Raw genomic sequence first — 14,806 nt, 5'->3', positions numbered from 1 at the left:
TACCTTTGACCCCACTTGAACACCCCCTTTGTTATGTAGTTCCTCAAATTCCAATGAACGCCCATTAAACACTTCCTTTCTTGAGGAATTCCTTGAAATCTGCTGTTTCATCTTTGGTAATTTCCCCTCGCTATGTTATATATATTAAAAGCTGCAAACATTGAAATAAAAACCACAGATGCTCAGGATGTACATCAGGTCTGTCGCCTCTTGTAAAGTGAAAGCACAAGCTCACAGTTCAGGCTCATCATCTGTACTTTAGAGACTTTGAGGTGACCTGAATTTAACTTTTCAAGGTTTTCATGCCAATGAAAGGTCCAAATACCAAAGATTATTAAATAAGAAAGTCCGGAGCAGAAGGGAAACCAGGTCAACATAAAGGTTACTAACTCTGGTGTTCCTGGATATTTCCATGTAACATCCTGTTCAAATTGTTGTGGAGAGAGATCCTAGTGTAAGCAATTTTAGATATGCTTCTGGAGAGAGAAGGGATTGGGGAATGGGATGGAAAGGCCTGGTAAGTGGAGTTGACCTATCAGAAAAGGATTATCTTTTTGGGACTGCCACTAAAGTTGCTGAGGTCTGTCACACCCAACCCATTACAATGGAGTTCCTATTGACCTCAGGATAAGGACAGAGCATGGATCGATGGAAATGGAGCACCAGGGAAGGCTAAAATAAGCCTAAAATAAGCACTTCATGATTTAAGATTAGGTAATATTCGGTAGCTCAGTAGCTGTAGGAGAGGAAAACATTGAACCCCATCTCTGTAACCTCTCCCAGCTTTACATTGCTCTGAGATCTCTGCCCCCCTTCAGTTTTGACCTTTTGCACATCTCCTAGGTCCATCACTTCACCATTGAAGGCCGAGCCTTCAGCAGCCTAGGTCCTAAGATCTGGAATTCCACCATTTCCTCCCAGCATCAACCTCCCACCACCCCTACCCCCAGCTCTGCCCCACCGAACCTCTCTAACAAACTGGTGTGTGTTGTATGTTATGAGCTGTCTTCACTGGAAGTACTTCCAACGAAGCAAGCTAGGAAGATTATTTGAGAATTTCCATGTGTGAGATTTCGCTCAGTGTTTATCTGGAAATTATTCCTCATCCAACATGAGCATAGGTGCCTGTCTGTCTAACTGATCGTGTTAAGTCTCATAAAATTGGTTACAATTGGAAAGCATGTTCTTACTGGCTTTATATTTCATCCTTGCCAGATAACTTGGATGCCATGTTAAGGGAGAGTTGGGATTAACATACTGAAGCGGAACTCGACCAAAAAAAAATAGGTAATGGGTTGCCAAAATGTGGTATTTGTTTGTGGGCTTATTAACTTGTCAAGATGAGAGATGTTAAGGATTTGAGGATTTCTATTCGAGGGCTACATGCTTAGATGCAGGACAAAACCCCCTTCCAGAGTCACAATCTCGGCCCCAATCTCAGTACAGTGCTTTATACCAGACGAAGGGTAAATCCACCCTATTATGCGAGAACTATCCTGTCATCTCCTGCGAGTGAGGTGTCGGGTTCAGTGCCAATCAGATGCTAATGACTTCTGTGTTGTCACGGCCTGGCCATTAGGAATTATATTGATTAATTATAATATTAATTAATTACAACAGTTGTATTATTATGATTGAATTGGATGGTGGAGCAGGCTCAATGGGTCATGTGGTCTACTCTTGCTCCTATTTCTTATGTCCTGACTCCCAAACACTCGACATTTACCACTCATAGAGCAAAACAAATGCAGGCAACATTTGTGCCAAGTGTTGAGGTGACCAACTGTCCCCTATTTAAAGGGATTGTCCCTTATTTTGACTGTTTGTCCCCGTGTCAGGTCACACCTTTTATTCCCTGGCATCTCTAGAACAGCCCGTGGGAGACCGAAACAAAAACAGAAAAACGCTGGAAAAGCTCAGCGGGTCTGACAGCATCCGTGGAGAGAGAATCAGAGTTAACGTTTCGAGTCCATATGACTCTTCTTCAGAGCTAAAGAAGGGTAGAAATGTGATGGATTTTATCCTGTTTAAGTGGGGGCGGAGCAGGTGAAGCTATGGGTCAGCGATAGGTGGGGGCAAAGGAGAGATTCACAAAGACGTCGAGGACAAAAAGACAAAGGGGGTGTTAATGGCGGTGGTAAGGGTTATGAAAAAGGTGCTGATAGTGGCATAAAGGCGTGGAAGCACAATGTGTGAAGTGCAGAACAAGGGTCAGCGCACTGTGGAAGAACAACACGGAACAAGGGACAGATGGCCCTGTGGGGGTGAGGTATTGCGGGGGGGTGGGTGGTTGGGGATTAAGGATAGAAAAAGGGAAAAAGATCACCCCCTCCCCTCCATCGCAGAACCATGATGGGGTCCCCCCTTGTCCTTATTTTCATTCATTTCTTCATCGTTTTATCCCCTTTTTAATCCATTTTTCTATCCATTTTTTTCCTAACTACCACTCTCTCCCCCCCACCCCACCCCCAAAAGGGTCATCTGCTACTTGTTCCATGTTGTTCATTCACAGAGCGATGGGTTTTTCCACCATTTTCTATTTTTATTTCAGGTTTCCAGCATCTGCAGTATTTTGCTTTTACCGGGGTTGTGGTTGGAGACTGACCCTGGGAGTCTCAGTTGAGTGAGTTGAGCAAAACTGCAAGTGAGTGAGTCGGCCAGCGGAGAGATGATAACGTTGTGACTCTACAAGATATCTTGAAAGTTTTGGTTGCCTCAAACCACACGCCCTTTCTTCCCCTCTGACAGTCACCCGAAACCCGAAACCCCCCATAACCACACCCCACCCCTCCCAAACTCCGCAACCACTCTCATCCTCACCAGCACCTCTTCCCCCTTCCGTTCCTTGCCCTTATGGTAACCGGCAACTCCACCCCCACTCACTTGATCACCAGCATTTCCCCCCCAACCCCTTCCCGGTCCCACAGCCGAGGGGGCGGGGGCGGCCCTTATTTTTACATAAGGGTTGGACACCCTGATGAACCTGGGTCTTAGGGGTGAGACGTAAGCCATCCATTTTCTCGTTTTCAATATATTCTCAGTGATGGCGACCATGACAACTATCACCGATTGTCGTAAAATCCCATCTGGTTCAATAATGCCCTTTAGGGAAGGAAATCGACCATCTTTACCTGGTCCGGCCCTACATGTGACTCCAGACCCACGGCAATGTGGCTGATTCTTAACTGCCCCCTGAAATGGCCCTAGCAAGCCAATCAGTTCAAGGGGCATTTAGGGATGGGCAACCTTGTGGATGAATAAAGGAGTCCATTAATTGCTAACAAGGCTTAGTTACATCAGTGAAATGTCACCAAAAGATGGTGGTGGATGGGTGTTGGTTGGACAGGGAGGTCTTTTCGAGTGGTGTTCACCAAGGGTTAGTTGAGCACCCATTACTATTTTGATTTTCTAAGTGACCTACACTCAGGTGTAGGAAGCAACATTAAAAAGTTTGCAGTTGATACAAAACGTACCCATGATTAAAATCATGGGAATGCTCAAGGGCCCAGAATTAAAGGAGTTCAGGTGTCTCAGAAGGTCATGGTGCTTACAAGGGGTTTACAGAGGCAAGGGTGGGGCGAGGTTGTGGAGGGGAATTGAAACTGAGGGAGGGAATTTTAATATCAAGATGTCGCTTAACTGGAAGCCAATGTAGGTGAAAGAGTCCATGAGTGATAGATGATGAGGACCTGGTCAGAGTTAGGACAGGGCCAGCAGAGGTTTAGATGGCTTCAGGTTTACAGAGAGTGGTACGTGGGAGGCTGGGCAGGGTGTGTTGGAATAGCCAAGTCTTAAAGTGCCCTCTATAAGTGTCAATTTTTGTTGTTTCAAACCCCTGACATTTAACCTGCCCAGGGCCAACATAGAATCCATAACTCACCAATATCCTGCATAGAATGTGGCAACACGAACATGCTTCACATTTCAAGATGATAACCTGCTCCGTGGACACGGACTGACCCCCTGAGTGCTGATCACAGTTTCTGCCAGTGCCTCTCCACACGCACAGGCGCACACACACACACATACGTGCACACACACACATATACACACACACACACACACACACACACACACACACATATACACGCACACACACACACACACACACACAGAACTCCCCTCCAGTGCCTAGAGTTCTTCTGTTTTATGCTTAGGGTGAGCTGTGTGCAGCTCAGTGTAGCATTCAGCGGCTGAATGAATTTGGCCCCCTGCTTCAACCCATGAGCTGCAGGAAGATTCTGTTTCTTATCCTGTCATTTGGCTGGTAGAGGTGCAGGAGTTTGCCAGCTTTGTAATGGAAATGGTAAAGCGGGGGTTGGGGGTGGGGGTGAGGTTGAGGAGGGCTAGGGGAGAATGAGAGAAGATAATGACACCACAGCCCTTAACCATGTGTCGACTACAAGAGCATTTCTGTGCAAAGCCACATGTTGATCTATGAACTGCCTTTTATCTGAGTGAGAGTTAGAGTCGGAACCAATTCTTTTTTCTTAGATGGGCCAACGGTTTATATCAGTTAGTTAGTGAACCGAATGATTGGACATTTCCTACTATCAAACCCACAGTACCCTCACTCTGCTTGTTTTTAAATAAGATCACATACACCCACACACTATATCTCACAAGTAGAGAGTACACACGCACAGGCGCACACACGCACACACACACACATATACACGCACACACACACACACACACACACACACACATATACATGTACACACACACACACACACACACACATACATGCACACACACACATACACACACATACATGCACACACGCACACACATACACATGCATACACACACATACATGCACACACACACACACACATACACACACACACACACATACACACACACACACAAACGCAAATACAGTCATGGGTAGAGAGTACTTATATACACACATATATACACACACACAGACATATACAAGTGTATACACACACATACACACACACACATACACATATGTGTGTGCACATTCACATATTCATACACCATGTGCATACATACACTCAATTAAAAATATTTCCTAAAGTTAGGAGACTTTTGCTAATGGTGGAGCCACAGAAATCTTCAACTCCACAGAAGACAATTCTGTATCAAATACCCGCTGGTTGCTATGACTAATCCAAAATGAATCTCATTCCCCATGGATCCCCATCTTCCGTTGTTTCAAATATTGAAATAATTTTCCCCTATTAGGTCCAGTTGTCTCTCCCTCAACCATCCCCCGAGGCAACGAGACCAATGTTCCACCGGTCCTCTGTAGGGAGAACTTTCTCCAAACCAGTCTGCTCACATTGTCAGTAACAAACTTAAATTAATGGCCCCTCATTACTGACTCCTAAACCAGCGTAAATAATCTTTCAAATAGTCACTTGGTAATACAGAACTTGAACGTTGTTGAAAAGAGAGAGACACGTTGCTGAATCCTTTCATCTTGCACTCATCAGGACAAATGCAAGAATACCAAATTTCAAACAATCACAACAATTTATACTACAGGAGAAAAGGATACTGACTGGTTGGCAGGGACTCTAATTGGCAATGGAGAAAGCAACAGGGAATTATAGGCACCCCAATCTCCTGGGTAATTCAAAAAATTCAATCAAAATCGACTTGCCAACCAATCAGAACCCTTTCCTCCTGTAGTATAAATTGTTGTGATTATTTGAAATCTGGCGTTCTTGCATTTGTCCTGATGAGTGCAAAGCTTCAGCAACATGTCTCTCTTTTTAGCAAAATAGTATTTCCTTATTCAGTCTATCAAAACACTTCATAATTTTAAAACCCTCTGATAAATCACATCTTAGCCTCCTCTGTTTCACAGGAAATTTGTCCAGTAACTCAACTCTCTCTCTGTCCATACATACCGCTCCCCAGTGTCATCCTGATTAATCCACACTGTACACTCTCTTTAGCTTTAATGTCTTTACTATAATGGGACGCCCATGTCGATTAGCATTTCTGCATTTCAGACATCCAGCAAACTCAAAAAAATATATATTTTAAGTTTAAAAAAATGTATCCCTCAGACTATTGAACTGAAGCGTCAGCCCAGAGTTCTCCCTCATGGGGAAATCTAGAACAAGGGGGCATAGTTTCAGAATAACTGGTCACCCATTTAAGATGGAGAAGAGGAAGAACTTCTTCTTTCGGAGGGCTTTGGAATTCACTTCCCCAGAAGTTTGTGGCATTGAGCTAGACATATTCCTGTACTATAGAGGAGGCAGAGAGCGGAGAACAGGCGGAGAGTGGAGAACAGGCGGAGAGTGGAAAACAGGCAGAGAGTGGAGAACAGGCGGAGAGCGGAGAACAGGCAGAGAGCAGGGAACAGGCAGAGAGCAGGGAACAGGTGGAGAGCGGAGAACAGGCAGAGAGCAGGGAACAGGCAGAGAGCAGGGAACAGGCAGAGAGTGGAGAACAGGCAGAGCGCGGGGAACAGGAAGAGAGCAGGGAACAGGCAGAGAGTGGAGAACAGGCAGAGAGCAGGGAACAGGCGGAGAGCGGAGAACAGGCAGAGAGTGGGGGACAGGCGGAGAGCGGGGGACAGGCGGAGAGCGGAGAACAGGCAGAGAGTGGGGAACAGGCAGAGAGCAGGGGACAGGCGGAGAGCGGAGAACAGGCAGAGAGCAGGGAACAGGCAGAGAGCAGGGAACAGGCAGAGAGCAGGGAACAGGCAGAGAGCGGGGAACAGGCAGAGAGCGGGGAACAGGCAGAGAGTGGAGAACAGGCAGAGCGCGGGGAACAGGCAGAGCGCGGGGAACAGGCAGAGAGTGGGGGACAGGCAGAGCGCGGGGAACAGGCAGAGAGCGGGGAACAGGCAGAGAGTGGGGGACAGGCAGAGCGCGGGGAACAGGCAGAGAGCGGAGAACAGGCAGAGAGCGGGGAACAGGCGGAGAGTGGGGGACAGGCGGAGAGCGGGGGACAGGCGGAGAGCGGAGAACATGCAGAGAGCAGGGAACAGGCAGAGAGCAGGGAACAGGCAGAGAGTGGGGGACAGGCAGAGCGCGGGGAACAGGCAGAGAGCGGGGAACAGGCAGAGAGTGGGGGACAGGCGGAGAGCGGGGGACAGGCAGAGAGTGGAGAACAGGCAGAGAGTGGGGGACAGGCGGAGAGCGGGGGACAGGCGGAGAGCAGGGAACAGGCAGAGAGTGGAGAACAGGCAGAGCGCGGGGAACAGGCAGAGCGCGGGGAACAGGCAGAGAGCGGAGAACAGGCAGAGAGTGGAGAACAGGCAGAGAGTGGGGGACAGGCGGAGAGCGGGGGACAGGCGGAGAGCAGGGAACAGGCAGAGAGTGGAGAACAGGCAGAGCGCGGGGAACAGGCAGAGCGCGGGGAACAGGCAGAGAGCGGAGAACAGGCAGAGAGCGGAGAACAGGCAGAGAGTGGAGAACAGGCAGAGCGCGGGGAACAGGCAGAGAGCGGAGAACAGGCAGGGACTGGAGAACAGGCAGAGAGCAGGGAACAGGCAGAGAGCAGAGAACAGGCAGGGACTGGAGAACAGGCAGAGAGCAGGGAACAGGCAGAGAGTGGAGAACAGGCAGAGAGCGGAGAACAGGCAGGGACTGGAGAACAGGCAGAGCGCGGGGAACAGGCAGAGAGCGGGGGACAGGCGGAGAGCGGGGAACAGGCAGAGAGTGGGGGACAGGCGGAGAGTAGGGGACAGGCGGAGAGCGGGGGACAGGCGGAGAGTGGGGGACAGGCGGAGAGCGGAGAACAGGCAGAGCGCGGGGAACAGGCAGAGCGCGGAGAACAGGCAGGGACTGGAGAACAAGCAGAGAGCGGAGAACAGGCAGAGAGCAGGGAACAGGCAGGGACTGGAGAACAGGCAGAGAGTAGAGTTAAGACCCAGATGGGATCAGCCATGTTTTTATTGAATAGTGGCACAGGCTCGTGAAGCTGAATGGCCTAATCCTCCTCCGGTTTCAATATGTTGTGCACAAGTCTGCTGAAGCGAGGCCTTCTGAGTCAGAAGTGAGTGTGCCAGCAGCGAACCGCAGCTGAGGGCTCATAGAGGCTGCAAGACCCCCACATCGAAGCTTTATGTGTCAAAATATTCACCGGGAATTGTTAACTGAAGTGTGTTTTCCTTTTTTTTTGTCTCCCTTCCTTAGGAAACCATTAAAAACACCCTCCTGAAAACTCCGAAGGAAGCTCCGGATCTTGTTCAGGATACTGAGAGGGGCACGGATTCTCTCCGTCAGGCAGGAGCAGGGCCTCTCCTGATCCCTGTGCATCCCACGATTTAGCCATGTTACGGGGCCGGAGGAAAGAGGGAGCGGCGTCTGCCTTGCCCTGCGCCTGTTGAAAAGGGTCCCGTCTTATCATGGAAAAGGCAAAGCGATTGAAAGCGAAGATTTTCAGCAAGTCTGCCACAGGCGTGGCCAGAAAAATAGCTTGAATTTGTCCGCCGAGATCAGCCCTGCACCGCACTTTGGTTAGAGAGACAAGGAACAGGGCACCCAATGAAGGGAGCTCTGTGAGCGGCAAGCCCTCTTGACTGCACCTCAGTAAGAGCACCCTGGCAGTGACTCCAGACCCGGCCGTCGTTTGTGTCCATGATAACACCCCTTGGCAAATGGCAGCACTGGGACTTCCCCAAGCTCAGCTTTAGATGCAGTGGATGTGCCTCTGCAAAGCCTTAGCGATCTGGCCCTTACAGCTGTCCTGATAGAAATGGAGCCGAAGCGCGCTATGCTGGGCACAGTGGAGGACACCAGCCCTGCAGGTCAAGGCAGTCGGGATCTGTCCCCCAGGCAACCAGGCACTTTCTCCGAACAGGCGGGACAAAGACCGGCGCCGGACTCTGGCCAGGTTGGCAGCCCGGGGCCCGTGCCACCTTACTACCCCGCCAAACTTCAACTCCCCGTGGAAAACCCCCCCCAGCAGCAGCAGCAGCAGCAGCACCTGCACCAACGCCACCTCCTGGGGAGCCCCTACCACCACTACGCCCACTCCTTCCCACACTTCTCGCACCAGGCCGGACACCCGAGCTACACCCCTGCCTCCGCCCCGGAGCTGGGCCCCGAGGGCCACGCCTGGCAGTCGTTGGCGGGTCAGATGGAGACCGGTAGGCCGGAGGCTTTTCTCCCGCTGCAGCACCGCTCGCACCACCACCACCACCACCACCACCACCACCACCAGCAGCAGCAGCAGCAGCACCAGCAACACCACGCCAACGCGGGCCTGGGCAAGAAAGGGGCCGGCCCTCCCCCCGCGCCCGGTTACCGGCACTATTCCCAGGCCCTGCTCGGCTCGAGGGAAGAGGCCCTGCGGAGGGAGAAGAGGCCCAAGAAGCCTGGCAAGCACATCTGCCAGTACTGCGGACGTGCCTGCGCCAAGCCCAGCGTGCTGAAGAAGCACATCCGCTCGCACACCGGGGAGAGGCCCTACCCCTGCGCCCCCTGCGGCTTCTCCTTCAAGACCAAGAGCAACCTGTACAAGCACCGCAAGTCCCACGCCCACGCCATCAAAGCCGGCCTGGTCTCGGCAGCCGAGGTGGAGGCTGCCGTCTGCCGATCGGACGCCGAGCCGGCAGCCCCCGGGGAGGAGGCCGAGCTCCCCTCCGAGGGCGACGAGAGCACCGACACCGACGAGGAGAATGGCGTCCACAAGAGGCTGCCCTCACGAGCGGCGCCGGAGCCCGACGTTGGCGAAGACGGGAAAGCCGTCCCCCGCTACTCGGCCAAAGCCGACAGGAGCATGCTGAGCAAGAGCAGTCAGAAGTATAGCTCGGACTCTGACGTCTTCAGCGAGGAGACGTCAGCAGGGCCGATGAAAGTGCCCATTCTGATCGTCCCCAAAGGCGGGATTAAGACTCCGACCGAAAGTCCGCAGTTCATCAAAACGGAGCCTTCCCAAGGCCCGGGCATTGTTTGGAAATATGGTGGTCCACACACTATCAAACAAAGACTTGCACTAAGGTTGAGTGAGAAGAAGGGGCAGGACAGCGAGCAGTCCCTCAACCTTCTAAGCCCCCACAGCAAAGGGAGCACAGACTCAGGCTACTTCTCCCGCTCGGAGAGCGCAGAGCAGCAGATCAGCCCCCCCAACACCAACGCCAAGTCCTACGCGGAGATCATCTTCGGCAAATTCGCCAGGCTGGCACCGAGATCCCTGGCAGCGAGCATGGTGACTCAGGAACCTCCGCTGATGGGCTTCAAGGAGAAGGGCAGCTCGGTGACCATCTCCAGCACCAAGCCGGACATTGAGAAGTTAATCCAGGAACATATCATTCAGCTGATCACGCACAACGAAGTCTTGGTTGACCCAAGCCAGCTGAACACTGTCAAGCCCCGGAAGTTTTCGTTGTATCGGGGAGACGGTAATGAGCTGCAGAAGCATCAGATGCTGATGGGGCATCCTGGGAGTGACGCCAAAGCATATTGTGGCGGCTCCCTCCACGCCAGTGTTGGCGAGTCCTTAATAGCTGCGGAGAAGGAGCTTCTAGGAGTCCCTTTGGATATGGCTGACAGTACGCCGCTGATCAGAAGCAACTCGATGCCGATATCTTCGGCAAGCGGACTCACCGTTCCCCAGGTGCTGAGGGGAAGCCATTCCTTTGACGAGAGGATGACCAGCTCCGACGACGTGTTTCATTCTGGCTCGGTCGTGTTGCCACACCAACGCATGTTAAAAAGGCAGACGGCCATCGAGTTATTCTCAGGGCTGGAGGGACACCCGCTGCCTGGCTGCACCACCGACGACCCAGAGCAGGGGCACGGCTTCCTGAAGAGCGCCCACCTGGTGACCACCAAGTTGGAGGAGGGGGAGGCCGGTGAAGGGGACCTCTCACCCCTGTTGAGGAAGGCCCAGCAAGGCAAGGGCTCGGTGTACGAATGCGAAATATGTGGAATCAAGTACCAAATATGGGAGAACTTTGAGGCCCACAGGAAGTTCTACTGCTCCCAGCTGCATGGGCCCAGGATAAAGGCCACGGTCCCTAAACCTGGCGGCGAGGCCTGCCCAGAGTATGGGCCACACTCGCAGATCACGCACTACAAGACTGGCCAAGGACTAGAGAACCTACCCTTCAGGAAGCGGAGGAAAGAGAAGAGTGTGGGAGACGAGGAGGACCTTCCCAGTATCTACGGCAGCTCCTACAGTGGTTCTACCACGTCACTGGCCTCCATGGGGGACTCCAAAGCCGAGTGCGCGTCTCTCGATCAGGAGCCCGTCTCCAGGACCGTTTCAGTTTCGACCATGACCGCTTCCGGCATCCACGGCCCCTTCAGAGACTCGGGAAGCAGCGTGTCGGAGTTCTACAGCAAGGTGGAGGACCGAGAGGCCCACGGCCTGGAGGAGGCCTTCATCTCGGCAGAAGCCTGGCCCAGTTCACCTCAAGGCAAGCAGGCCGCCGACAGCGGCCGCAGGGTGACCGGGAACGAGATCTCCGTCATCCAGCACACCAACTCCCTGAGCCGGCCCAGCTCCTTCGAGCGATCGGAGTCCATGGAGCTCATCCCCGCGCCGATCGACACTCCCACGGCGGCCGAGCCCCCGCCGGGCCAGGCCAGCGGGCCGCCGGAGGTGGGCGAGCAGCAGGCCGGCTCGCTGCCTCCTCCTCTTCCTCCTCCTCCTCCTCCTCCTCCTCCTCCTCCTCCTCCTCCTCCACCTCCACCGCCACCTCCAACGACGCAGCAACAGCAGCAGCAGCAGCTGCAGCCCAAACTCGTGCGCCAACACAACATCCAGGTGCCCGAGATCCGGGTGACGGAGGAACCAGACAAGCCCGAGAGGGAGCAGGAGGTGACCCCCAGGGAGACGGAGAAGATGGCGGAGGAGTTCCAGTGGCCGCAACGGAGCGAGACGCTGTCCCAGCTCCCGGCGGAGAAGCTCCCCCCCAAGAAGAAGAGGCTGCGGTTGGCCGACCTGGAGTACTCGTCCGGGGAGTCCAGTCTGGAGTCCGGCACCCTGTCCCGGAGCCCCAGCCAGGAGAGTAACTGGTCCCACAGCTCCACCTTCTCGCTGTCCCTGGAGAGGGAGGAGAACCCGAAGCCACCGGCCGCTGCCAAGCCGGAGGACTTGGGCAAGGTGGCCGAGTACCTGACCGTGCCGTATGGAGCCAGTGCCCTGGGCCTGCTCGGCCAGCAGCAGAAGGAGATGAGGCGCTCAGCCTCGGAGCAAGCGCCCTGTCAGCCCTACCTGGAGGTGGCCGAGATACGCAGCAAGTCCTTCGACTACGGGAGCCTGTCGGGGGCGCCCTGCCCGCCGGCCCCCCCTCCGGCCCCCTCGCCGGCCGCCAGGGAGAGGAGAAAGTGCTTCCTGGTGCGCCAGGCCTCTCTCAGCCCATACTCCGAGACCTCCCAGCTAGAGCACGGCCAGGAGCCGGCGGAACCGATGCAGCTTGGCCAGGCATGCCCGGTCAACGCCCGCGCACCGCGCCACCCCTCGCTGCCCCTGGACAAGGGGGCCCGCAGCTCTCCAACCGGCCAGCTGCCTGGCGACGCCGCGCCTCAGCCCGACCTCCACCCGCCCTGGCAGCTCTTCCACCAGCCCCAGCCGCCGGCCCCCTGCTTCCTGAGCCAGCCGCCCGGCGAGACGCCCGCCCTGGCTCCCGGGCCCCAGCCAGCCGACAGACGCCTCCAGAGTCGGGCGGGCTCGAGGGAGAAGGAGCACCCGCCCCCCTCCCCCCAGCACTCTCCGAGCCGCCGGGCCAAGTACCCGCCCGAGGTCGTGGTCGTCGCTCCGGGCTCCGTAGCCATGCGGCCCTCGCCCTCGCTGCTGGTGCCCGTGCGAATTCACGCCAACGTGCCCACGTACGGCAGCGTCATGTACACCAGCGTCTCCCACGCCCTGGGTCCCCGCCGGCCGGCCGGCGTTGGTGCCGGCGCCATCGTCATCTGCCAGGTGGAGGACCACCCACCCAAGGGGACCCTGGTCAGCACCTCAGCCGTCCAGCGCAGGGGCCTCCTGCAGTACCCGCAGTGGAAGCTGGCCCCCTCGGCGACGGGCAAGATCGAGGTCCCGGGGCCGCCGAGCGCGAACCTGGCCGCGGCGGACAGCTCCTCGCCCATCGGCGGCAGCAAGCGGGTGCTCTCGCCGGCCAGCAGTCTGGAGCTCTTCACGGAAACCAAGCAGCAGAAGCGGATCAAGGAGGAGAAGATCTGCGGGCAGATGCTGGAGAAGCTGAGCCTCCAGGAGTCCAACGTCTCGACGGCCGCGCCGGCGCCGAGCGCTCCCAAGCCAGCGAAGCCGCAGCTGGTGCGGCAGTTCTGCACCACGGAGCTGAAAGAGGGGCGGTCCTCCCCCTTGTCCTCGTCCTCCTCTTCGTCCTCCTCTTCCCAGTGGCACAGCACCCAGACGCTGGAGTCCTTCCCCTCCGAGGAACGCCCCTCCCTGAGCCAGGGCAGTGACATGGAGTCCTTGGAGAGTGCTGACGCCGATAGCCCCCAGAGAGCGCCCCCTTCGCCGAGCGAAGCAGCCCCTGACTCTCAGACGCAGCAGATCCAGAAGTTCCCCATCAGCATGCTGGTCCAGGTGCCCGCCAGCCAAGGTAGCACGGTAGTGGGTGGCACCATCCTCCTTTCCGACGTGGCTGACCTCCAGCAGTTCCTCCAGTTCCCCAGCCTTCGCACCTCCACCAGCGTGAGCTGGTGCTTCCTCAACTACACCAAACCCAACCACGCCCAGCACACCGCTCCCAAACTGTCCATGTATGCCACCTGGTGCATCAGCTCCTACAACCCCAACCCCCCTGGCACAGCCACAAAGGTGGCCTTGGCCCTCTTGAGATCCAAGCAGAAGACGAGCAGAGAGATATACATCATGTCCGCTGCTAACTGGCCAAGCTCTGGAAAGCTCGTGGTTTCCAGCAGTTGGAAGCAAAGATTAGCTCAGGTAAGAGTCATCCACAAATGTTTGTATTAGAAACCATAGAAAAGTTACAGCACAGAAGGAGGCCATTCAGCCCATCTTGTCCATGCCAGCCCGACAACACCCAGCTGCCCTTTCTAATCCCACCTTCCTGCACCCGGCCCATAGCCCTGCAGCTTACAGCACTTAAGGTGCAGATGCGGGTACTTTTTAAAAGAGTTTAGAGTTTCTGCCTCTACCACCAACTTGGGCAGCGAATTCCAGACACCCACTACCCTCTGCGTAAAAAAGTTCTTCCTCATGCCCCCCCTACACCTTCTGCCACTTATCTTGAATCTGTGTCCCCTGGTTCTAGAATTCTCCACCACGGGAAACAGGTTTATCCTGTCCACTCTGTCTATTCCCCTCATAATTTTGTACACCTCAATCGAGTCACCTCTCAGCCTTCTTTGTTCTAAAGAGAATAACCCCAACCTATCCAATCTCTCCTCGTAGCTACACTTTTCTAACCCTGGCAACATTCTTGTAAACCTCCTCTGCACTCTCTCCAGAGCTATTACATCCTTCCTGTAATGTGGTGACCAGAACTGCACACTTTACAATGTGAAAGAGCAGAGCAGGCCCAGGGGTGTTGTATGTACACAAATCTCTGCTGGCTGTGAGATTAGGGGTCTGGTTACATCGTGATTATGTTACGAGATTAGCAATCAGTTGGGAGATGGTAGCATAGTGGTAATGTCACCAGACTAGTAGTCCTAATACCCTGGGGTCACAAGGTCAAATCCCGCTGCAGTTGGTGGAATTTAAATTCAATTTTTTTTAAAAATCTGGAATTGAAACCTAGTCTCAGTAGTCGATTGTTGTTAAAAATCCCACCTGGTTCACTGGTTCCCTTTAGAGAAGGAAATTGGCCATCCTTTCCTGGTCTGGCCTACATGTGACTCCAGACCCAGGTCTGAAGTGACCCATCAAGCTG

The 14,806-nt window shown here is 54.3% G+C and overlaps 1 protein-coding gene across 9 annotated transcripts in view; it reads left to right on the top strand.

Annotated features, from left to right (window-relative positions):
- The window catches only part of hivep2a (HIVEP zinc finger 2a), a 233,573-nt gene that overhangs the window by 166,490 nt on the left and 52,277 nt on the right, over positions 1-14,806 (top strand). For 7 of the 9 annotated variants that reach the window (XM_041216534.1, XM_041216537.1, XM_041216525.1 and 4 more), the window contains 2 exons: positions 1,216-1,287; positions 8,130-13,854. In XM_041216534.1, the coding sequence (XP_041072468.1) occupies positions 8,692-13,854 (5,163 nt within the window). In that variant the 5' untranslated portion in view covers positions 1,216-1,287; positions 8,130-8,691. The remainder of the gene's footprint in view (positions 1-1,215; positions 1,288-8,129; positions 13,855-14,806) is intronic. The other 2 variants (XM_041216540.1, XM_041216539.1) reach the window with 1 other exon arrangement.

Source organism: Carcharodon carcharias, chromosome 2, assembly GCF_017639515.1.
Source record: "Carcharodon carcharias isolate sCarCar2 chromosome 2, sCarCar2.pri, whole genome shotgun sequence".
Lineage (NCBI taxonomy): Eukaryota > Metazoa > Chordata > Chondrichthyes > Lamniformes > Lamnidae > Carcharodon > Carcharodon carcharias.
The sequence above is the reverse complement of the archived record's forward strand: the minus strand, read 5'-3'. Positions and strand labels throughout refer to the sequence as shown.